We start from the raw sequence: 23,768 nt of genomic DNA, 5'->3' as shown, positions 1-23,768 counted from the left end.
ATTTTCCATGAAAAATTATACAAGTTAGTGGAGGCGCTGGATGATGCTATATTCACGATGACCTACTCTGCAGCTCATAGTGAAGTATGCAGTAAGGGTAGAAGCAGACCACCTCAATGCAGTCAGGAGCTAAGCAGATACGAAGCTGGACGTGAGGGTTTTTGACAGATGATCTATTTCTTCTTTACCCTCGTTCCTAGGGTTTATCTCTTTAGGGTCCTCACTAAAAGACCAGGGTGATCTCCAGGCTCCCCTCCAGCACCACCGGCCTATTTTTTTGCTCACTGGCCTTCCAAAGTTCTGCTCAAATCCTCTTCTTCACAGCAGCTTTTTAATTAGAAATGTTACTGGGAAGAGCAGTACCCACTGCTGGGCTCGCCATTCGGCCTCCCCCTCTCCCTGGGACCATTTCCCTCATGATACCTCTTCCTTGGTATACCTATGACATCTCCAAACACCGATGTTTAGTCCAGCTTTTCTATCTCTTCTCAGCTGGAGGAGTAGTCTGAAGCAAACCAGTCTCCAAAGAGGGAATGGGTGGCCATATTTTGAAAGTACTTTGTAACATATGTTTTATGTCACTAACAATGTAAACAATGATTTGAAAAGCACTGTGGGTACCTAAAAATATTATCACACAAAATATAAATGAAAGTGAAAATCATCAAATCAATACTAACATTTCTTTGTATTTTTTTTTACAAAGCAGTACTGAAATTCTATTTTGAGCAACAATTCTTGGAGTAAATGACATAATGATATTGAGGCCATTGTTTCATTCCACTTAAGCTTTGTTTCTCATACAGCCTGCTACTATATTTCTAAGTTGTTTTTTGCATCTTTTCTTACAAAATACCTTTTCACTATTATTGTATACAGGTCAAGGCCAAGCCATTATCTTTGTAGAGTCCAGCAGAACATTGGAATGTTATGTAAGAGATGAGACAATTGACTGTGGGCAGTGCTCTGCAGGGTGCCAGCTTCCCTGGCCCATTGACCAGAGGCATCCCTTCAATAAATTTTAACGAACAAAAGCCTTCCCCAAGCTTCCAAAAATCTGCTAGGACTCAGAGTCACCTTTTACGGAAACCCTGCCTTCCACCTGTAAAAATCGTCCCTGCAGACAGTGCAGCCCAAGGTCTGTGCAGACCCCACGGTCATGCTTAGAGGCCAAAAGGTAGAATGTCAGGGACCAGTCCCACCGTGTATGCTGTTGCCTCCCATACCTGACCACTCCTAAAGCCGTTCTAAAATCCAGTGGAAACATGTCAGGGCTGATACCCAGGACAAAGGTAACCCAGACGACACACACCCCGACTTTCCTCTTGGGTCAGGAGGGCAGTGCTCCTGCACTGCCCGGATATGATACTCGGTAATGCTAACCTCCTGTACGGTCACCCGCCAGTTTCCAGGCATCGACCTGCTTTAATCCCCTTCTCCTAAAGCTCTCCACCACCTTCTAAAGAGGAGTTGCGATTCCCAATTCAGAGGCCAGGAAACAGGGACTTAAACTTCAAGTGACAGCCCACCATCTGAAAACTATGAAGCACTGGTGTGATTCCTCGGCACTCTCACTGCTGCACTCCATCCAGGCTTCCAGCCATTTAAAGAGTGGCGCCCGCTTCAGAGTAGAAGGGGGCAACCGAGTACGAAGCGCTGGGGCAAAAAGAAAGTTGAGTGTAAGGGGGGCTTAATAACGGAGCTATCTAGGCTCCACGTGTCCCATGCCCCTGCTATGGGCGCAGCCACAGGCCCTCCCTGCAGGCGGCCGCGTTTTCCTAAGTCCGGGTCTAGGCAGTCCGTATCTCGGGGGTCTCTGAACCCCTGTGTCCCTCCCTCCTCAGCAACGCATTCCGCCGAACCAGCTTCCAAACCCTCTGCTCACCTCCCACTCCCGCGACCCCTACAGCGGCTAGTGCGGCAGGCGTCCAGCAGCCCCCGCCGCAGAGTGCACAGCGCACGGGCCACGGAGCTCGGGTTCTGGCTGTGAGTCCCCGGGAGTGCTCGTGCCTGCGCAGGCGCGGAACCAGCCGGCCGGCAGTGAGCTACAGCTGAGGTGCCGCGGCGCGTCTGGGTTCCCGTGGCAACGCAGTACACAGACGCTCGGAAGCTGCGCGCGCTCCATGTGCTTCCGCAAAGCTGGTAAGGGGACTGAGATAGAGGATTGGAGACTGGAGGAGAGGGGGATAATGGGGCTCTGGGAACGACGGGGATGGGGGGCAGGGAGACCCTCCAAGACGTTCGCTCTGGTTTTTGTTAGGAGCTTAGTGGTGCCTAGTCCTCTGCTTGCCTTCCCATACCCCAAAGTGCTGACTTAGACCTGGGGACCACCCCTCATGTGGAATTTCTCTTTCTTGAACTTTAGAGATGGAGCCTGTTAACATCCCTTTTGGGACATGTCAGCAGAGGAAGCTCTTTCCTCACTTCCATCCCCCAAACTTCTTGGGGAACAAGTTTCTCCCTCTTAGGGGAGTGCCCCACAGAGGGCCTGGATGCTACATAGCAGACGATGTGAGTATTCACCTTCCCCTCGTGGGGCTCAGTTCCGGACTTCCTAAGGTTGCCCTAGTTTGTGGAAGAAAAGCACTATGGGATTTGTGGTCTTTGAGGTCGCAACACAAAAAGGAGCCCTGGACCTCTGAAACCAGAAGTCAGGGCCAATGTCAGAAATTAAAGGACCTCTTCTCTGCTCTCTGCGTCTCCACCAAATGCAAGCTTTTGCTACATATAACCCTCAGTATAGTCCCCTCTCCACTGGCATCTCCAAAGGTCTGTGAAGCAATGTCACTTACCGTCTCATTATTCCCAGCTGGACTATGTTCTGTGGTGAGGTCAGGTTATCAAATAACATAATCACACTGGCAGTTACACTTGAGCACATTCAGCTCTGGGCCTCAGAGGACTGGGTTCACTGGAATGCATAGAAATGTCATTTACTCTACCTGGGCAGCTATGCTCCTTCGCTGACTTAGCTGTGCTATTTATGTAATTTTCTGGATGGCCTTGGTACAGAGGTATCAAAAAAGAAAAAGGAACTTTAGCAGAGATGGATAAGAACATTCTAAGTTAAGTCTCTTTTGATCACTGTAAGGTCCTTTATGTGTTCATGTGTTTGATTGATTTTTGTCTTTGTTTTGTCGTATACCACTGAAGAAGTATGGCTTGGCATACAATCTCTCTAAGATCCCCACCAGCAGAAGAGGATATGCTTTTGGAGCCAGAACAGCACTGAGGTTTACGCCAATCAACAAGGTTAACAGTGGCGGAATGTGCATAGGTTTTTGTGTGACCTGTCTTGCTGCATGTATTTGCATGGAGAGCAAAGGGCAGAGAGTGAGTGGTTACCTATAGAATATGTCCTGAAATTGAAGAAGAAGGGTATTTAGCAAACATTTTGGGGAAGCCTATCTGAAAACTTGGATGTTAGCATTGCAAATGTGTGTGAGTGTCCTGGGAGAGTGGAAACAATTCCTGGGAGAAGTGGTACCAAGGCAGGGCTTTGTGCTGAGACACCTGAGGTTAAAGTACTGGAAGCTCTATTTATATACATCCTATTATCTTGTCAGTTAAAAATCAAATTCCAACTTTTCTACCCTTTGTGTGGTTGGATTTCAAGTGTGGAAGTCTTCGGAATAGGATCCTCATCTCTTGCTGGACACTTTCCTGACACGCTCAAGGAGTAGGCATACTGGCTCCAGCAATCTCTCTGATGGGATGGTAGGGGCCTAGCTTCAACAAGTTACCCTACTCCTCCCCCTGTCCAGCTCTGCTCCTACACACCAGGCGTTATGTATTCACATGCAGTGGAGCCAACCCTCATCTTGGTTTTCTCCCTACCTTAGGCCCCTTTCCATAGCTTGAGGTGGTTGAACCCTAACTGATAGATGAACAGGAAGAGGATGATTCTGTTTATCTGCTTAGAAAGCTTTGTGTGTGTACATCTATCTATCACCCTCTGACGTACTGATCTTTTTCTTGGAAACAGGATATGATGCCTTCCCCAGGCATGTACCAGACAGTAAATCCTCAGGATCAGAAACACAAACAAAATTTTGCTCCATTTAATGCCTCGTTGCCTCGATTTAGGACATACTCGAAGGACAGTTATCACCCTGGGTATGTCTCCCCTTTTCTTGCGCGTTTCAACAAAGAGCCATAGGGAAAGGAGCACAAAGAGGGGCTACACCCAAACCAGGCCAACTGACTAAGAATCACCCAGCTTTAATGATCCAACCTCTTACCTCCTAGAGCTCTGGCATTATACAACTATAAATCATGCTGATTCCTTCAAAAAATAATTATGAATGTGCCAGGCAGTTTTGGAGGTTCCTAGGTTCCAGAGATTGTGCATTAAGCCCATCACATAAGGCTCTTAATTTGTTGATGCCTACAGTCTATAATAGTCCAGACAGATGAGAAGCAAATAAACAAGAAAACATTGATAATAATAATGAGAGTAAACAATAATTTCTTAGTCAGACTGACACTCCTGAGAGCGAAAGAGGGCGTTATTCGTAAGTACACCAAGACAGTGGCCATAGCTATGACTGTCAGGAGTGAACCCAGCAGAATGGTGCCCTGGTGATGTGCTATGAAGAAAACAAACAGGATGATGATGTAATGGGGGGGGAGGGACTGAGGCTGTTTTAGCAAGTATTGTCCAACAAGGTGTTTCTGGGGAAATGACACTTGTCAGAAATGAGAATGACAAGACAGAGCCAGCCCTGTGAGCATCTGAGGCCAGAGCTTGCCAGGCAGGAGGAAAGGCAAGGGCAGACTTGGTGAGTTGGGAAGGAATTTGGTATGAGACTAAAAAAAGAAGGCTGGTGTGGTTAGTGTGCATTGAGCAAGGAAGAATGAGGACGGTGGAGGTGGGTGGGGCTGCACTCGCAGGCCCTGGAGACCAAGGGACAGGTTCTAAGTGCTTTAGGATGCCATTCAGAATCCATAGGCTTACCTAGAGGGCAAGGGTTGAGGTCTTTTTTGTACAGTGAGAAATCCAAGGCTCAGAGAGTGATCCTTTCTCAAGGTTGCAGTAAGGAAGTGAAAGGGCTGAATCTTGACCCCCATGTGCCCTTCTGTAAGTGTGACTTCCACCAAAGCAAAGAGTTTATACCAATGACAGAGTTATGAACAGAGGCAATTGTGGAATAACCCCCTTGTCAACAAAATTGAAGTGGTTCTGCTTTGCTGTCTTCTGTTGCTGACAGATTGAATTAACACTGTCCTTTTATCCCCAATTTCAAATTGTGCGCAGGGCTCATTCATCACAAAGGTAACTTTCTTTTGTCACCTACCACTTCTAGGATCTTTTGGTGTCTTAGTTCAATGATCCTGAGTTGCAGAAATATTTTTTAAGCTAGGGTGGATTTCTGCCCTAACTGGAGGACAAGACTAGATATCTGTAACATATAATTAGAAATACATTAACAGGCAAAGGAGCCCCACTCTTGCCTAACATTAAAGAGCTAATCACTCTGTGCCCTTTGCATAGAGCAAGGCCTAGTTCAGGGACAGCTGAGGCACCAGTGGACTCCTTATAAGGTCACGGACTCATTACATACCATGGTTTGCATTTTTATTTCTAGCCCTGGCACATACAACCCAGAGACAAAGCTAGCGCAGAAGATCAGCTGGCCAATGAAATTTGGATCTCCGGACTGGGCTCAGGTTCCCTGTGTACAGAAAAGAACTCTAAAAGTTGAGGTACTCAGGCTGGTTGAGTAGATCTCTCTGTGTGGTGCTTCATATGTGTGCTGGGTTCTTACCCAGGAGTCTTCCTGGATTTTAAGCAGGAAGTCCTCATTCCCTGGAAATTATGCACACTATGTTGTGTGAACACGCAGAACGGAATTTGTTCAAGAATTACCTAACTTCATTAGATTTTTAAATGTGTATATGGCTGAACACAAGTCACATTTTCTTATATAATCCTAAAATAGTGTTACGTGGTAGGCACAAGGGAATTATCTCTATGTGATGGAGGAAACTGGGGCTCAGATGAAAAGTGACTTGTGCAAGTTGCACAGCTTGACTCTAGGTCTTGTGACTCCTAAACCAGGGGTCTTTTGATCACACCACCTGAGTGTTAGATCATCAGGTGACTGTAGAGCATTCTGGTAAGACCGTGGATTCTGGGGAAGACTACCTGGCTTTAATTGCTGGCTGATCATGGGCAAAAATTCCCTAATTTGCCAAATTTCAAGTTTCCTTATCTTAAAATCAGTATGATAATAGAATCAACTTGATTAGGTTGTAATGTAGAATCAAGATAATATAGAAAAGCATTTAATGTAGAACCTAAAACATAATAAACAGTCTGTTTTAGCCAGCAATTTCCAGAGGCACCTTTCTTTCCCTAATAGAATTTGGAGTAATTCTCTTAAGTATTTCTAATTGCCTAATGCACTAACATCATTGTGCCAGGGCCTATGGGTAACATTCAAGAATGAAACACTAATCCCTAAACTTTGTTTTCAAGACGTTTACCAGCTATACTTGGAAAGGTACCAAATAAAAAATAATTCCTAGCAAGATATGCACTAGAGTAAGTTGACCAAGAGTATATGTACACACAAATGTATGAGATTCACTAAGACTAGATTACTATGGAGTTGGGGTTTAACTGGGCTACAACACTCGTAATATGCAGCTCTATTTGGCACAGCCAAAAAAGACCGAAGGAGAGGGCTTGATTAGAATATTGATCTAGACAATATTCTTTCATTGCAGCTGTCCACTGACAAAGAATTTAGAAAGCATCGGAACCGTGTGGCCTACCTACGCCTGTTCTACAATTGAGAAACTGGGAGTACCTTCCTGAGCAACTCCTGACCACAGCCTCTCCAGGATTGAGGACAGAGCTGCTCTCCTCCCTCTGCATCACTGTGGTTCTCCAGTCTGCCAGCATGGGGCCCAGGGAGGGAGAAGGGGCTCCTAATGGCTACATGAGAGCATAAACGGTATGAGAGTATTCTGTCTCCATGTGCTGGTCTGTAGTACGCACGCACAGATGGGTCTGGTGGCCTGTTGAGTATTCCGTTGGGTGGCTTTCTTTAGTGGAAATACAGGTCCCTACCCTCTAGCTTAATTCCCAGGCACCAGTTTTAGTTGTCTGCCACTAGTCCTGGTAATAGGAAGGTGTTGGTCTGTGCATAACAAGGATTGGGATAGCTTGCTGGATATGGGGGATACTTAAACATAGAGTAAAATGTTTATTATTTAGGAGATCTTCCAAGCTTCTGAGTTTCCTCATGTGGAGTGGGAAGGTCCTGACTTGGTTGCCTTTCCCAGATAGTTGTAAACCTCACAGAACCAAAAATTTCCTCTTTCCTATGTCCATTTAGTGTGTCAGTCATCATATATGTTGAGTTCCTCCCATGTGTTAGGCAGAAGACAAGCACTGGGACTAGAACTGAATCAAACATCTGCTGGCTCCTTGATCCTGACCTGACGGAGGAGGAGGACTCCTCAGAGTGGTTCACATTCCTTTAACCTCACACTCCTATGCCTTTGCTCATGGAGTTCCCTTCTCTTACATTGTCCTTCCCATTCTTTCATGTTACTTTCTATCACCCTTTTCTTCATCTTCAAACTATCTCAAGCCTCATTCTCCTGAAACTGACCTTAGTCAAACTCCTAATAGAAAGAAGAGTTCTTACATATGGATGCCAAAGTTCCACCCACCAACCACCAGGAGTGTAATCAGGTTTCCATTACTAATGGAGAACCACAGAGAAATGGCAGAATGAAGTCCGATTTAGCCAAGCATGAGGAAACTGCTTCCTTGCATTAAAGTCACCTTGTCTCAGACCCACAGTTCTGGCATCAAAGAAAAGAACCTTGTCCTCAGCAACTCGGCTCTTGGGATCCTTTTCCAGCCTCTCCAAGAATGATCTTCATGTTAATCATTCATATTGGAGCATCCACACTTGAGTTCTCAGGACAACAAGCTACCCTAGCCTTCCTGGAGGGTAAGAGGCCAGACCAAGTTGAAGAGAGCCCTTCCATTACACTACAACCACATGTGTGTGTGTAATCTTGTAATCAACTTCAAACCTCACTCCCTGACTGGAAACACTGTCATGGGGGAAATAGTAAACATTTTCTGAAAGATACCCATGAGACTGAAGGTTGTCTCAGCACCACCATCGACACCCAAATTTGTCAATTGCGTCACCTATTTGAAAACAGGAAACAGAGGTTCTTCCAAATGGGGTTGGCTCTTCTCATCCTGATCTCAGTAAGAAGATAATTCACCTAGAATGTTCCTTATGTGATGCTAATACCGGTCAATCTCTGAATCTACTTTCCCTTTAAGTCCCCTGGCAATTCTGGACTTTCCATTGCTTACTGCCCTCAGCTAAGTAGCTTCACAGGGACACAGACCAGAGCACTAGAAGAGCTTCTAATTTAGAAGTTAGGGTAGAGAAAGGGAAATAGAGGATTAAAGCAATAATGCCAATTATCCTGACAGATAAATTTACTGCTGAGGAAAAGGAAGTCATTTTGATTTTTCAAGGTGGCTTGTGATTTTCATTCCACTCTCCTCTAGAGCCACCCTTACCATATTGTGAACTTTAGCCTTGAGTGGGGAGGTGGTCCCCAATACTAACTTTGAGATTCAAGTCCACTCAGAGTGTTTGTTCTGGGACTTTTCCAGATATTCCAAAGCTGGGCTCTCAAGCTCTTGGAACCGGGGTAAAGGACATTATCATTGCATGTGTGGGGAGTGATCCTGTTATTGCCATAGTGGTGAAGGCCTAGGGCATGTTTCCACACTGGCATATGTTTGCATTCTCAGGCATGTAATCAGTGGGGTCTGGGCAGTACTAAAACCAACTGGCTTTGTGACAGGATGGAAAGAGGAGGGGTTAGGAGTTGGAAGGCTTGACATCTGCTATCTCAGTGTCTTGGGGTCGCTCCCACATGGGCTCCTGTGGGAGAAGCAGCAGAAATACTCTGGGGATTTGAGTTCTGCCTATGGTTTTAGGGCTGAGGGGTGAAGAAGGCTTAAGATGGTCTCAGATTGGTGAGGTAAAACTACAAGATAATCTCTGCTCAGGGACCTAGGGATGGAGTGAGAGCAAAAGAGTGGCATCATTTCCCCTGAAGATTTCTAATTTCTAATGACTAATCCTCTAAAGTAACACATTCTACTGCTATCTTAACTCCATACCCAACAAGGGTTGTCCTGATCCTAAGCAGTCCTCATTCCTATCTCTTGCTGAAAGGAATGTGGAGACAGAACAATAGGATGTGAAGTAGAGGAAGTGTGCTCTCTCTCTGTTCGTTTCTTTCTTTCTTTTTTTTTTTTGGCTAACAAGTTTGAATGTCCCACAAGGGGCAGAAAATCCAGCTCTCTCAGATTTTCAGATATTTAGGTCTGCTGATGATGGTGGAAACTCATGATGGTTTCCAAGTTGCAGCTGTAGCATCACAGCAGAACCGTAAAAAGACCAGCAGCAAATCCACAACTCAGCTTGTGGCTTCCCCGGGGAACTACAGGCTGGTTACTCTGCTGGGTAACTATCATTGACAGTCAATTCCCATTGAGTCTGGCACACGTTTCCTCTCCCTCCACAGCTTGTGCCTAAACCAGCCCTGAAGCAGAGGAGGTCCTGGCACTGGGTTCTCTACCACCCAGCAAAGGACGACTGAACCTAGAAAAAGCTTGGCTTGGAGCAGATATTATTACACTTAAAGCCTGGCATTTCTACTTCCAGCTGCAGGATGCTGGATCTCTTGTTAAGTGTCTTCTGACCTCTATTTGCATACTGACAAAAATGGGGAGAGTTGTAAGGATTAGATGAGATGGCTTAAGCAACAGTACCTAACATACAATCAGAACCAAATAAATGCACATTAATTGAACCATTGACCCATCTACCTGGAGAAATGAGCAAGGCTCCAAATAGCAGGCTTCTCCCTGTTTATTGGTTACCTTAAGTGAAGAGCCAGCTTACCTACTGTTGTCTGAACTCAACTGGATACCAGTGAGGGCAGAAGCTGAACAGTGCCATGTACTGGCTGAGGCCCAAATGCCCCAGAGACTATGTAGCTCATACCTGTGGCTTTCAGCAGCATCTGACTGCTCATGAACCACAGACTTCCAAGGCTCTCAGGACTGGGGCCGGGCAGGTCATGGATCTGAGCACTGAGGGCAGCATTAGTTCTTCCTCTGCAGGTGCTGCATTGGAAGATTCAGGTGGGGGGAGAGGTGATGAATGAAGGACAGGAGGGGTTAGGAGGAAAAATGATTCCATTAAGTAGAATATCACAGAGACAGAGGCAGCAGGGTTCAGGCTGGAAGCTCCAGAAGCAGGGCCCAGCTTAGATGTGTTTGGAGAATGCCTGACTTCCTGGAACACACCCTCTAAGCCTTTGAAATGCATGCCTTTGTGGATTTAGCACTATCTCTGCATGCACAGAGAGCTTCACTTCTTCATTCTGAAACCTCAGCATGTGCAAGAGAGAGAGAAAGCCAACAGCCTGACAAAGCCAGGTCCTGATGGGATAGAACATGCCAGCTCCGCAAAGAAATGGCATGGGAAATCCCAACCAGAGCCTCGCTGTATTGAAGCTAGGGGCTGGATCCCTGCTCCTTGATTCTTACTTGAGAGGAGCCCCCAGGTTTAGAGGAGAGGAGGGGGAGGGCGAGGGTCTGTGTGACTAGCCAGCCTACAGCAGCATCTGCCCCATGCCTGCTGCATTCCCAAAGGCCCGGGGCTCTCCATGTGAGGCCTGAGCTGAGAGGGGTGTCATTAGCTTCATTACTGCTGTGAAAGGGGAACAGCAGCAGAGGACAGCATACCAGAGATCCAGCTTCAAGGCCTGCTTCAGCGGCCTCATTTGTTTCCTTCCCAAGGTCCCTGAGTTAACATGACTTGTCGTCAGATCCCTTCACCTGCACGGGCCAGTTCAGAGACTCTCTCATTAAGCATCAAATCTTCTCAAGAACAAAATATCCTTCCGAACCTGCCTTTGACCATCAGAGGAAAGTAAAGGAGGTCTCAGTCAGAACATTCCACTGACACCATGGGGAGCAGTTAGAGGTTCCCAGAGTGGAACTGTCACATGGGGAAGGTGACAGCTCACTTCTTTGGTTTGGCTCTAGATGCTGATCTTAGAGCTCAGATGTAAAGGGGTCCTTCATTTCTGTTGAGGTTTCTCAGCCATGATCAGGAGCCTAAGAAAACAGCCAAGGCTCTAGAGCAGAAGCTCCCCCAGGCATGAAGAACATGCATCCTCTGGAGTTGTGTCTCTCCCAGGTGCAGGAACCTGAGCAACCCCTGCTGAGGGCTGTGGCAGAGTAGAGGAGCCCAGCCAGCAGACTGCTCTTCCCCACACACCTAATCATGTCTTTCCTACTCTAAAACCCATTATGGTTCCTCTTGACTAGAGAATAATGTCCATTTAGCAAGGCCCTGCCTATATATGATCTCAACCCACGTTGGCTTCCTCATTCCCTGTGACCCTCTCCAGGTACCGTGTGCTCCAGCCAGGTCACATTTCCTGCCGCTCTGCAGTGGGACAAATTCTCTCGAGCCTCTGGGCTGTTCTTATTATGCCTTTGGCAAGAGATGCCTTTTCTTCCTCTCTCTACTCACACTTCAAGGCCAAACCTGATTTCCATGTGAAACCTTCTGTTCTCAGGATGGAGGCACTGTTACAGCTTTTATCTCACTTGTATTATCATTAATTTGGTAATACAACAGACATTTGCTGAGCACTTGTGATCGGCAAATCATCCAAGATCTAGGGATTCAAAGAGAGAAAGAGCACAGCCACTTGCCTCTAGAGATCAGAGTCTAGCTGGGGAGGCAGACACGCACAGAGTAAATACAGGACACTGTGCGGTGCACTCTCAGAGGTCAGAGTACCCTGGGAGGAGAGAAGGGGGAGTGGGAGAAACAGGAAAAGGAGAAAGATGTCAGGGATCAGGGAAGGTTTCATTTACACAAAATGAAACTCCAATGAATATTTTATGAATAAATTAATTGTATTCAACCAGTGATGACACCATGAGACAAAGTTAAATGGAAAGAAATACCTAGAATCTATTTTGCAAGTGTAACTTAAACATAGGCTGGGGTCCCATGTACTCACTCTCTGAATGAATTCACATTTAAAAGTGCGTTACAGCTGCCATAATAATTAAGGAGGAATTCCAATCTTAATTTACAGCTCTGGAAGAACATTGAAGAGGCTCTAATTTGTAAGCACTGGCAACACTCCTCAGAATCTCCATCCTGTGTTTCCCTCCAGAGATGTCACTCTGGAACATGTGCCCCAACAAGCCCCCAATCCCTATCTTCACCTATACCCTCCATAGATTCTATCCTTTCTCACGTCCCTGTCACCTTCCAGCTCTTTCTGTCTAAATCCTCTCCTCTCTGACCTCGGAGGACCTCCCTCTCTTCACCTCTCCCTCTCCATCTCTCTCTCCCCAGCCCCCCTGTCTCTACCACACAAGATACAAGATCTTCATTCAGTGTGGGGGACCAGATGTGTGCAAGTGGGAAGGTGGGGAGCACTCACATATTAATATATCTTGTCGCCATCCCACAATGACAGGCAGGGTGGAACAGACCTTGAACTGTGGGGAGTTTCTGTTGGGTGTTATTTTCTAGGATCCAGAAGCAGGTAGAATGTTCTGGCTCTGGCTTTACCAATACCATATGTTGTTCCAGTGGGCTGGTGCCTGCTGATGAATTTCAGGTTACTCCTGATAACATAAAGCTGGATGTATGTTAGTATTGAGAACCCTAGATAAATTTTATCTGGAACTCAAGATCTGTGCTCCAAATAGTTGAAGCCAAAGGGCAGAGCACGAATAGAGGCAGGAGCCGTGGCTGACACAGCAAGGGATGAGGATGGAGGTGAATTAGGGCTGACTGGCTCCTCCCTTCCTTTGACAACAAGAACCTATTTCTCCAAAAAAGATACACAAAATGAAGGAAAATAGGAATGGTTCGAGTGCAGACACTACTCAATTCAAAAAGATCAACTCCATTATGTTGGCAGAGGGGACCAATGAAATGATGCAGGAAAATGCAGACCTACACCCACCACCACCCGCACACAACCGGATTGGGAATGCTTTGCGTATTCTTTCCAGATACGTTTTTCTAATGACATTGTTTGAAAGAGATTTGAGGTCCCAGCGGCGCCAGTTTGTAATTCCCTGGAGGCAGCATTTCTGCATTGGAAGAACGCACTCCTCCTGATTGATAACTGCCTGTGTAATGGAAATTCAGCTACTGGACTTACTTCAAACAGGGAAAAACTCAACCAATATGTCTGCTGTTTTGAAAATGGCCAAAGCCATGCCTTATTGATAGTGGCAGGCTTGGGTGGATTGCATGCATACGACTTTATTATATAACAGTAAGTAAAAATATATATATATTACATTGATCTGGATCATATTTAATGCTACCTGCATGATCCCTGCACCATGCCTCAGCTCCTTTCACTGGAAAATAACACTGGGATTTTAAACTCAAATGCTTTCAGGCCCTAACAGGTAAGTGCATATGGGAGGCAGCATGATGGTACAAGTAAGGAGTCATGGGGACTATGAAAATGCGAGATAACATTCATATTCTTAAAACTGTGCTGCTCAGCTACACACAAACACACATAACACAAACACACACACAAAACTGTTTTCTGATCATGTTTGCTTTGAGAACACACATTTGAAATGCTCACTAAGGTTTTTTTTTTCCTTGTCTAATATTCTTCAGTGAGCAGTTGTTCTGGTTCATGTTCTTTTCTAAGAATGGAGAGAAAAAACAGAGGAGAGCATGCTGGGAGCATGATAACATCCAGCCAGAACTTCTCATGCATTCCACTGCATCCCTAACATCTGCCCCAGTTTCTGCTCAGAGACCTCCCCAACTGCGGGCTCTCCCAGGGACCACTGAGTACACCCCTCCTGGCTGCTGTGAAGATTGAATTTAGAATGAACTGCTAGAAGCAGAAAACAACAAAAGACATTTGGATCACCAGAAACATTCAGAATTTCCTGTTTATTAGTTGCAGGGGGTAAGAGTCTAGTGATCAGAAAGGGTCAAGACAGTTGAAAATGCTGCTGTTGGCACACACAAACATCAGGGCAACCTCAGAGGCCTCCAGGGACGGTGGAGACAGCTGCCTCTCGCCAGTCTATGCAGAGTAGGCAAAGCCCACCCTGTTGTTGGCCATGTCATACACACTGTAATATTCCCTGAGGAAGACATCTCCCAGAATCCACAGGGGCTGCCCAGTGGGGGAAGGCAGATATGTGGCCTCAATCCCGAGTGTGCAGTAGCCATTTTTCTGAAGAGACAAAGGATGTGAGAAAATAACCAGCTGCACAGTAGAGACACTTCCCCTTAGGCACTCCCCCAGCTAACAGTCCATGACCTGTGGGGACGGAATTCTTCTTCACCCTCAGCGCTGCCCGTGGTGATTCCCCACAGGCACTCAGATGTGAGCTGCGACAGGGACAGTGTTAGGGCCCGTCCAACTATATCAACAGGGAGTAATTACATACGTTTATGACGTAGGCAGAGGGAGGCAGAGGGAGCTGGGATCCGCTGATAATGAAGGTGATGGTGGGCAAGCTCTGCACATAGTTGCAGTTGACTACATACTGTGAGAGAAGAGAGGCAGAGATGCAGAGCACCAGGGGCTGGAAGCCCAGACAAGGGCCCAAGCCCTGTGAGACTCTTCGTGACCTTCCAACAGAGGCAGTCCAGGGCATGCAAAGCAAGGCGTGATCCCCAGGAACAGAGTGATGAAGCGTGCTGGCTTCTTGAGTCCTCTCCTTAAAAACACCTCAGCCCTTAGGCATGGCTTGTGTTATAATAGCCATAGGAAGTTAGGCCAATTCCAAATCAATATCTAACCTCAGAAAACAGAAATCACAGAGAAAGAACATGTGCACACATTGAAGAAGCTGCTCTCACACACTCTCACAGCCACACTGGTGTGCACCTGTCCCTGGGATGCTCACACACACCCACTGAGGAATCAAAATGCAGTCTGGGCCCTGACCCCTTCTGCAGGGAGAAGCAAACCAGAGATATGTGTACAAAGGGAGTGGGTGTGGGCCAGCCAGCTGCTCAGGAGAACACCCAAAGGTGAATTCCTAGGGAAGAAAGAATCCCAAGTGGAATGGAGAAATGCAGCGTGTCCTGACTCTATTGCAATAGGACAGTGGCCAGACCAAGGTAAAATGGGCTCCTGGAGTCTGCAGTGGATTAGCAGCACCGGCCATAGCCATGGAGGGATGGAATTCTTCCAATGCACAGTACACTTGTCCCAGACATGCCAAGCTCTTACCTCACACTCGCAGTCTGGACGGAGCAGGTAATACTCCCTTCCCTTATCCTTCCTTGCATTGAGGGCTCTGCCTGAAATGCCATACTGTATTCCCACCTTATGTGTCCTGCCAGGGGCTCAGGTCCCCACCCAACCCCTCACCCTCTGTCTTCTGAAATAATTGCACTCAGGCTTCTGGGCAGAGCCTGCCTGGAAGTGCAGAGAAGCCCTTGGCTCCTGGTTACTCACATCACCGTTCTGAGCCTGCTGGGCTCCTGTGGCCTCCAAGAAGGAGCTCATGTACTGCTGGGGAACAGCCAGTGGGAAGGTTCCCGTATCCACAATGGCCTGGCAGCCCTGGGAGCACAAACCGGTGGCCTGGTTACCAACAGCAAACCTGAGGGGCACCAGTACAAAGAGAGTCAGGCATCCCTGTTGCAACCAGGAGCCATGTCCACCCCAATCCCCACAACCCAGCATCTCCAACTTCCTGCCTTTTCCAGGAAACCAGGCCACCCCACGACCCGGCCCCTCATGGAACGCTCCTGTGCATTTGTGATTGTTGGAGCCACAACCTCAGTCTTGGTCTGGTAACCCCTGCAGCTCTGACCAAAAGCTTCTGGGCTCTTTGGAGCCCAGCACCCAGTAGGGCTCGTAATTATTAACAATGCTCTTTGACCACCCACTTAGCAAGACACTCTTACAGGGATTATGGAGATATAAGGTGGGGGTAAACTTATACTTACTGTTTGGGAGCATGTTCTAATAAAGGTGAGACAATACAATACATTAAGCCCTGACTAACCCCCATAAGGCAGTAGCTGATAAACTCCATGTGACTCAGTCCCTGATTCCTTGTTCAGCCTTTTCTGCTGCTCTACCTTTCCTCTTCATTCCCCACATATTTGGGCACTGTCCAGGAGCCGAGGCATGTGGAGATACAATAGTGAACAAGACAGACACCACAGTCTGGAGGAAAGGCAAGACATGTAACAAAAACATGCAAATCATATTGCCATGAGATGTGCTCTGAAGGAAATGCAACGTGCCAGGAATGGGGGGCTCGATCTAGTCTGGGGGGTCAGACAAGGATTTTTCTGAGAAGCGATGCTTATAGAGCGAGTGACATTGGTCCATGTGAAAAAGACACCTCCATTCCAAGCACAGTACACTTGTCCCAAACATGCCAAGCTCTTATCTCTCTCTATATATGCTTGCACATTGGGCTGTTTCCCCAGTGCCTTTCCCAGTAATCAGGAAACATGCATACATGTCTATATAGTGACATATGTATAGTGATATATATATAGTGACAGGAGCAGGTAAATACAATTGGATTAAGAAAGGGATCATGTGGACTGCGCTCTCTAAGAGGACTTTTTGAAGGTGGCAGGAATTAAACTGGGCTCTGAATGACGCCTACAATTCAAATAAGCACAGACGAGAGGAGGCACATTTCCAGTGATAACAAAAGAAAAGAATGCAAAAAGGAAACAAGATGCAGTGACTGGATGAAGCTCATGTCCCAGACCAGGAAGTGGTGGGAAGGCATATTGAAAGACAGAGCCTAGCTTTTATGTGGTCCTGAGTATAGGCCAAAGTGTTTTGTCTTTAGTTTGCGTATGATGGAGAATCCTTCAAGACTTTTAAGTAGGAGTAACTGATTCATTACAATGAGCTCTGGGATCAGATAACACTGAACTCAAAATTTAAACTTGTGAAATGTATGATTTTGAAAAAGTTTTTCATGTTCTGCACCTTGCCCTCTTTATCTATAGAATGAAATATACTGCTGACCTCCTTATAGTGTTGTTATGTAAATTATATACAACAATACTTTAGTAACTGGCATATAGAAAGTACCAATGGCAGCTGTCACTTTTACTGATGATGGAAGTGGTAACGACTGTGTGATTAGGATAATGAAGCTCCCAAGAACAAAGACTTGGATTCACAGTGCCTGGAATGAGCAACCTGCTGGCATGACAAGTCTCAGTGACCAGCTCAAGTAGATGAGTCTAGAGCTAGGGGTCACAGGCTACCAAGCTTCAGGACAATCTCAGCCTGAGGGCTTGGTGAGTTTTAAGAAATCTGTGCCATGATAGGAACAGGAAATGTCATGCTCGAGGAACACCCAGCAGTGTCCTTAATCCATAGGAACTGTCCTCTACTTACTCCTCAATGGGAATCTGCCAGTACATTTCCCGGGTGACAGGAGCCCAGACAATCTGTCCAGAGTAGAGATTGGTGTCCACGCCTCCCAGGATGAGCTCTCCACCATACTGATAGGTTGGTTGGCTGAGGAGTAATGGAGAAGAGCATGAATTCCCACATCACAAATGCATCAGGCAGTTCCTGTCTCTCCCGCCACCTAACCTGGCCCCCTCAGACACAGAAGGGCCACAGAAATAAGGACTGCTCTCCTCCAAGCTGCTCTTCAGACTCCCATCTGGCTCACGGCATGTGGGAGAATAGTCTTGTCAGAGAGACACCCAAAGTATCAGAGAAATGGAAACACAGACTATGCCCAGAAAGGAAGGGACAGAATGGTCACCCAGGCATCCAGGAACAAGGTATGAAAGTATCTCAAATAAACCCCCAGACAAAGGGAGAATAAGAAGAGACCCCTCTGGGATACCTGGATTGGACCTGACAGAGATCTCAAGTGTGTTATGATGGAGATGCCCCTGTCGTGTCAGGTTGGTAACTAGACAGTGTTACAAGGATTCAGGCCTCTTGTGTTCACCACCCTGAGCCTGCCACTCACAGATGAAAGACATTCGCATTTCAGGTACCCTGAGAATCAGGCATTAAGAAAATAAGGATCAGAGAGCAAAGGCTGCCCTGTAGTCCAAGGCTGGGTGGCATAGGAAAAGTATTGGGTCAAGATACCTGAGTTTGAGTATTAGCTTCACACCTACCAGTGAGTGACTTTACTCAGCACTGACAATCTGTTTCAGCCTCCATTTCCTCACTGAAGAAATGGGACTAATAAAGCATTTGGGAGGCATCATTTGAAGTAATTGCTCCAAGAACACTTTATGAAGCCAGAGGTGTTATTGCCATTAACGTTTCATCATGATTCTCTTTACTATGTGTTATAGCTCTACAGCTGTGCTAATCTAATGGAGCATTCTCCAGATTTACTAAAGAAATGTGAGGGATAACTCCTCATTTTTAAGAGTCATCATATGGCTTAGGGCCATAGTTAAATATCTTACAGTGCATTTGAAATAAAATTTTCCTATAAAATGTCATAACATATTTTCAGTAATGCAAGGATTGCTTATAGTAAGTAATAGTCATCATGACAAGAAACTTTATGACCTGGGCCCTTTCTGATGTTGAGATGTTCAAAGTCCTCTCAGAGTCTTGTTTGTTCAGTCCTTTCTTGGACAAATATTCTTACCGAGAAAAGTAGAAGCTGAAGATGGGTTGGGTGAGCTGGCCCTGCTGCAGCAGGCTCTGCATCACCGTTGGGTCATTCCCCACAGCCAGACTGGGGTAGGCCATTCCCAGGATCCCATCAAAGTCTGAGTAGTAGAAGGGGTTACTGGGTTCATCCTCACTGAGGCCAAACTCCTGGTTTTGGATGATGATGTTCTGGACCTGAGTTGAACAGAGAGAAAGGCTAACGTTTCAGGTGGACAAAATCTCCACAGATTTGGGTGTCCAGGGTCTGGACTCTGGAACTCTCCTGGGGTCAGAAAGCTGGCTTCTCCCATGTGAGCTCCATCATGGGAGTGGGCGTGGAGAGTGAGAGTGTAGCAGCACCACCAACCATGTGTGTCTTGGAAAAGAGAGTGTGGATATTGGGGGAAAGCAGAAGCAGTGCTTTCTTGAAGTGAGAGTTATCATTTCCAGGGACAGGGAAAGGACAGAAGTGGTTTGATATTGAAAATTCACATGCAAACATGGTTCAGGTATTGTGGGTATTTGACTAAAGAAGGAAGTTACTAGTGAAAGGGCAGGTCTTCAAATATCCAAAGTGAAATTGTTGGGAGGAGGAAGCAGATTTTTCCTATGTGGTGGCACAGGGCAGAGTTAATACAGTGAGAAAAATCACAAGACACAACAATTTTACAAAGTAAAGGGCTTTCTGCCATCAGAACAGCTGTGGAAGCAATTCTTTACTTGGGAAGGTTGAATTTGATGGCCCTTGGAATTCTTTCCAATTCTCAGCTGCTGGGAACATTGTGCCTTATTAGTAATCATGGATTTCTCTTGACACCTTCAGACTCTAGAAAATGAGAGCCAAGCCACCACAGTCAGAGGCTAGAAGCACATCACTCACCGTCACAGTGTCATATCCCAGGAACACGGTCAGACTGCCACTCCCATAGTACAGTGTGTAGGTTTGCCCATTGTTTCTGAAGGTGGAGGACTGGCTGGGGTTGAACCTGTTGTGATCCGCTGCAGCACATGGAATGGAATATACTGTCATTCACTGCTTTCCAAATACTTGAAGACAATTTATGCTCCATGCTCTGGAATTATCAGACCAAAGCTGGGATCAAGCCATGGCCTCAGGTCCTTTGTGCTATACAGAAACTGTGTTAGCCCCAGTAAAATCTGTCACCTCACATAACACATGTTGTCCATATTCATTCCTACCTACCAATCCCTGAGGGAAGGATCACCTCAAAAGTGCAAGGAAGTCCATGTGATGTGACTGATCCTATAGGAGCCCACAGGAGTGGGGGAGGGAAAGGAAGAATGTAGAAAGGGATGGAAAGCTTAGACTATTTCGGCTGTGTCTCTCCAGAACTGTCAGCACTTCAGAAATGTAGACTGAGGGCAGGATTTCTAGATGTTCCTAATTTAAGGTGAATGAGATCATAGATGATCCCGTGCCCTATCCTGACTCTGGGCTGCCTCTGCCCCATCCACAGGTGCTGGCGATAGTGGGTACTCACAGCAGGCCTGGCTCTGGCAGTAGGTGGAGGGCACCCACAGGTTGGAGGAGCCAGTGTCAAAGAGGACCAGAAAATTTTGGGGTGGTGTCCCGATGCTGATTTCCCCGAAGTAGTAACTCTGCAAAGACAGGGTTATCACCCTAGTTAGGAAGCCGTGCCTTATCATCAGAATGGGTAAGAAGCTGACCCACCGGAAGCCACGCTTGAGCAAGCCTTTCCCTCGGAGGAATAGGAGGCTACTCCACTAGTTCTCCTTTCCTTTGGGAGACAGCTCCTCTCAGTATTCCCTTTTAGTCCCTAATGGCAGCCTTTGGCCAGCTGACACTTAGTACTCAGTGTGGCAAGACAATATCCTTTTCCAAATGTGTTTTCTACTTTGCAATAAGGTGATACCTCCATGGATTTACTATGCTTGTCAAAGCACACACAATAGGAGACACAATCACTTTTTCTCCTTCCCAGTGTCCATGCCCGCACCTTCACACACACACACACATTCATGCACATTCATCTTCCTTGTCCCCCACTGTTCTAGGCCACCATGGTCCTCCGTCCTGGACACATAGCAGCAAAGGGCGCTACGAAGTCTAGGGTAGAGCGAACATGGAAAACAAGAAGAGAATTCCACTGGGAGATGGTTTAGTTCTAAGTGAACTGGGGCCAGTCATACATATCACATACACCCCTAGTTCCTTTATCTACAAAATGTAGGAGTTGAAATAGGAGATCCTAAGGCGGCTTCCAGCTCTGATGCTCTGGGCACCTTCCCACTAAAGGCAATCCACAGGACACCAATATGTGGAGGTGCCCTGAGCAGACACTGTAGCCTCAAAAGCATTCCAATATTTGCTCTGGGTGCCAGTGTATCTGTGCAAAGGGGGAGATTTACAGTGTCTGCAGCCACTGGAGATTTTGCCTTGCAGCCGTGCATGTGTTTCCCTTCTTTCCCCTGCAGCTCATGCTAGGACTTTATTTGGGTTTCTCAACTGACTTGAACCTTCTTACTATACATCTCTTAACCCTATAAATGGGGCTTGAAGAGATGAGCCAGTAATGAGAGGGGAGGAGGAAGGAAAGGAAACTGCTATTCTAGTAGATGGTGCCTGCTCATAAGTTATTCAGACACTTTCCATAGGGAGGTAGATGGGATTAAAGCAGGGCTATAAGAGGTGTAAATGAGTATCTAAGAAGGGTTACCAGCCTGGGGCTGTGGCCATCACCTCCCCCTTCACTCACATCCAGGTAGTTGGTGATGGGCTCATAAGCAACAGCATCGTTGTTGAAGTGATACTTGGCAGCTGGATCACCCTTTGGGTGGTTCTTGAGGAATGTGTCCAGTACACCCTGTTCATCCATGGCCTCGCGGATAGACTTGCCTTTCCTCAGGATGACTCTGCAGAGAATAGGGTCCACAAAAGGAAAGAGCTTCACTTGCTCCACTAAGGCAAGCCCCTCAATGGTCTGACCTGGAGTTTTCAACCTCTTCAGGACTCTTCTCAACAAGTCTTCTACAGGAAATGCCCCCACATTTTAGCAAGTCTGACCACTGAAGTCATTCCAGTGTGCCCAGCCTGGGAAGACACTACACCACACCACACATTTGGGATTTTTGTGCTTCTATATTGCTTCCAGAAAATAAATATCTTTGTCCTGCCAGTTCCTTCTGTAACGTTGGTGCAGAGACCCTATTTCGTGCCTTCTTAGCCAACAAATCACCCAACCCTCCTTTATACACACACACAGATAATTTTACGTTTCAAGTCTTGGCCCCAGTGGGTTTTCTGTCCATGGCACCAAGAGACAATATGACCGCCTTTCCCAGAGACCTGCAGCAAGCCTTTGCTCTTCCCTAATTATTGTGCTCCTTTAGGACTAGAATTCCTATGCAGCTGAATCCTACACATACCTTTCCAAACCCTCTGAGAGGTGTAGACACACCAAGGCCAAGACCAGGATCTTCATGGTGCTGATCTTCAAGTGCCCACCAACACACAGGATCGGGTGCCAGACACAGGTGTGGAGCACACAGAGGGAGGCTGGGTCTCCCTCTTATACCCTAGTCTCCCTATACTTTGCATCTCTAGGCATGTGGGCTTTTCTACCTTTGTACCAGCTTGTGCCTCTACATATCCATGGATTCTGTTTGTTGTTCCCTCTGGCAGGCATGGGGGACTTTGATATCCAGACTGTGGTCAATTTAAACAGCAATTAATGGCTTTGCTGATGGGATCTAGAGATTAGGATGTGATAATGATGTTAAAATGTGCTGGGGCAAAGGATTCTCGTGCCAGTGTATACTGGGAAATAGGTGCCAGCAACTTCTACCAGAACAATGGAACGATTTGTTCTTTGGCTCTGAAAGGGGAGGTGTTTTTTTGAGACTTATGTGTACTCTCTACTTCTTTTCCCACTCTTCCTATGATCAGTCTCATCTATAGTCTTCTATATATGACTCTCATAGTCTACAATACTCTGCTTTTTATTTTCAGTATCTTAGTTCACGAATTAGCCAACATTTATTGAATGCCCCCACCTACTCATCTCCATAGTTATTTCTGGGAACACAAATATAATTAAGAAATGGTCCTTTTGTGCAAATATCTGCATTCCTGCTGGAATGATTGACATATAAGCAAATTATGAAATTATGAGGTGATGTGGTCACTCTAGCATTCAGATGTGTTGAATGAATGAGGGTGGTGTCACAAGGCAAACAGAAAGATGGAGTGATAGTTTCTGGTGGGATGAAATAGGCTTCACAGAAGAGGTAACATTTTGTTAGGCCGAAGAATAGATATAAGATGGGTGGAGAGTATATAATGCCAGTGAAGTCCACTAAAAGGGGCTCAAAGTGTTAACCAATTAAAACTAGAGAGCTAGAGAACAGTTACAAAGTTAATCAGTTAATGAGTTGAGGCTACAAAGGCCAGGAGTAACTTGGATATTCAGCAGATAAAGTATGTGAGCACATAGCCAATGTCTTCATTGTGTCAATTAGATTGTGCCACTGTAAAATTTACTTTAGCCTGCTAAAAGGCCCAGCTTTTTCTTTAACTTAACCTATATGCTGTTTTTTTCCTTCTCCAGCCCCTAATCAAGTAATTTGCAACCTGGGAAGGAGACAAGCATCATGACTAATTTAGCAAACAAGCGCAGTTATAAACAGCATAGTAAAAACAGGAAAGATTCCACCTTAAAGCTAAGGTTGCATTTTAAAACCCAGGAAGTTAAGATGTAAGATACTTAACATATTCTTTAGCAAACAGACAGTAACTCAGCCTACTTAGGGAAAAGGCAGGCTGTCCTGATGGGTATGTTCCCAGAGGGAAGTGCTCTCCTGGAGAAAAATGGGATCAGTAAATTTCTTGTGTTAATTTTGCAGAATTGCCTGGATGACTGATAGTAGAAGAGAAGAGACTAATATCTCTCAGCAAAGATAAACATCTTGAGACCATTTAAACAAGTCTACACCCCCTAGCCCTTTGTCACATTACTGAAAAATCCTTAAAACAGGGAACCCCCAATCTTTAAGGGTGCCTC

General features: G+C 46.2%; 2 protein-coding genes across 6 annotated transcripts; one reads left to right on the top strand and one right to left on the bottom strand.

Moving 5' to 3' along the window:
* Positions 1–619: 619 nt before the first annotated feature.
* Positions 620–6,973, top strand: CIMAP3 (ciliary microtubule associated protein 3). Of its 5 annotated transcripts, none has more exons than XM_037017012.2 (6): positions 630–2,142; positions 2,366–2,511; positions 3,157–3,333; positions 3,986–4,116; positions 5,589–5,706; positions 6,733–6,973. In XM_037017012.2, the coding sequence occupies exons 1-6, from the start codon at positions 2,124–2,126 to the stop codon at positions 6,799–6,801; spliced, it is 660 nt and encodes a 219-aa protein (XP_036872907.2). In that variant the 5' UTR covers positions 630–2,123; the 3' UTR covers positions 6,802–6,973. The 5 variants fall into 5 exon arrangements, with proteins under 5 accessions (XP_036872908.2, XP_036872907.2, XP_036872905.2 ...); XM_037017010.2 differs by having other exon boundaries at positions 992–2,142; positions 3,154–3,333; XM_017642411.3 differs by having other exon boundaries at positions 1,044–2,142; positions 3,157–3,252.
* A 7,044-nt stretch (positions 6,974–14,017) lies between these two features.
* On the bottom strand, positions 14,018–22,299 carry LOC108389215 (pepsin B-like). Its single transcript, XM_037017022.2, has 9 exons — positions 22,135–22,299; positions 21,465–21,621; positions 20,229–20,346; positions 19,607–19,725; positions 18,722–18,921; positions 17,488–17,610; positions 15,562–15,709; positions 14,543–14,641; positions 14,018–14,325 (listed from the first exon to the last, which is right to left on the bottom strand). Exons 1-9 carry the CDS (start codon positions 22,188–22,190, stop codon positions 14,173–14,175), a joined length of 1,173 nt encoding a protein of 390 aa, XP_036872917.1. The 5' UTR covers positions 22,191–22,299; the 3' UTR covers positions 14,018–14,172.
* Between the last annotated feature and the right edge of the window lie 1,469 nt (positions 22,300–23,768).

Source organism: Manis javanica, chromosome 4, assembly GCF_040802235.1.
Source record: "Manis javanica isolate MJ-LG chromosome 4, MJ_LKY, whole genome shotgun sequence".
In the NCBI taxonomy this organism is placed as follows: domain Eukaryota; kingdom Metazoa; phylum Chordata; class Mammalia; order Pholidota; family Manidae; genus Manis; species Manis javanica.
Note: the sequence above shows the minus strand (reverse complement) of the source record. Positions and strands in the feature narration are given on the sequence as shown.

Excerpts from the sequence above, each read along its gene's own strand:
- CIMAP3 (XM_037017010.2), top strand. Across the intron at positions 4,117-5,588 it reads AAGGACAGTTATCACCCTGG|CCCTGGCACATACAACCCAG; the intron begins GTATGTCTCCCC and ends TTTTATTTCTAG. Across the intron at positions 5,707-6,732 it reads AAAGAACTCTAAAAGTTGAG|CTGTCCACTGACAAAGAATT; the intron begins GTACTCAGGCTG and ends CTTTCATTGCAG.
- LOC108389215 (XM_037017022.2), bottom strand. The coding sequence starts at position 22,190 with ATGAAGATCCTGGTCTTGGCCTTGGTGTGTCTACACCTCTCAGAGGGT. Across the intron at positions 21,622-22,134 it reads CTCTCAGAGGGTTTGGAAAG|AGTCATCCTGAGGAAAGGCA; the intron begins GTATGTGTAGGA and ends TATTCTCTGCAG. Across the intron at positions 15,710-17,487 it reads TGGCAGATTCCCATTGAGGA|GTTTGCTGTTGGTAACCAGG; the intron begins GTAAGTAGAGGA and ends GGTGCCCCTCAG.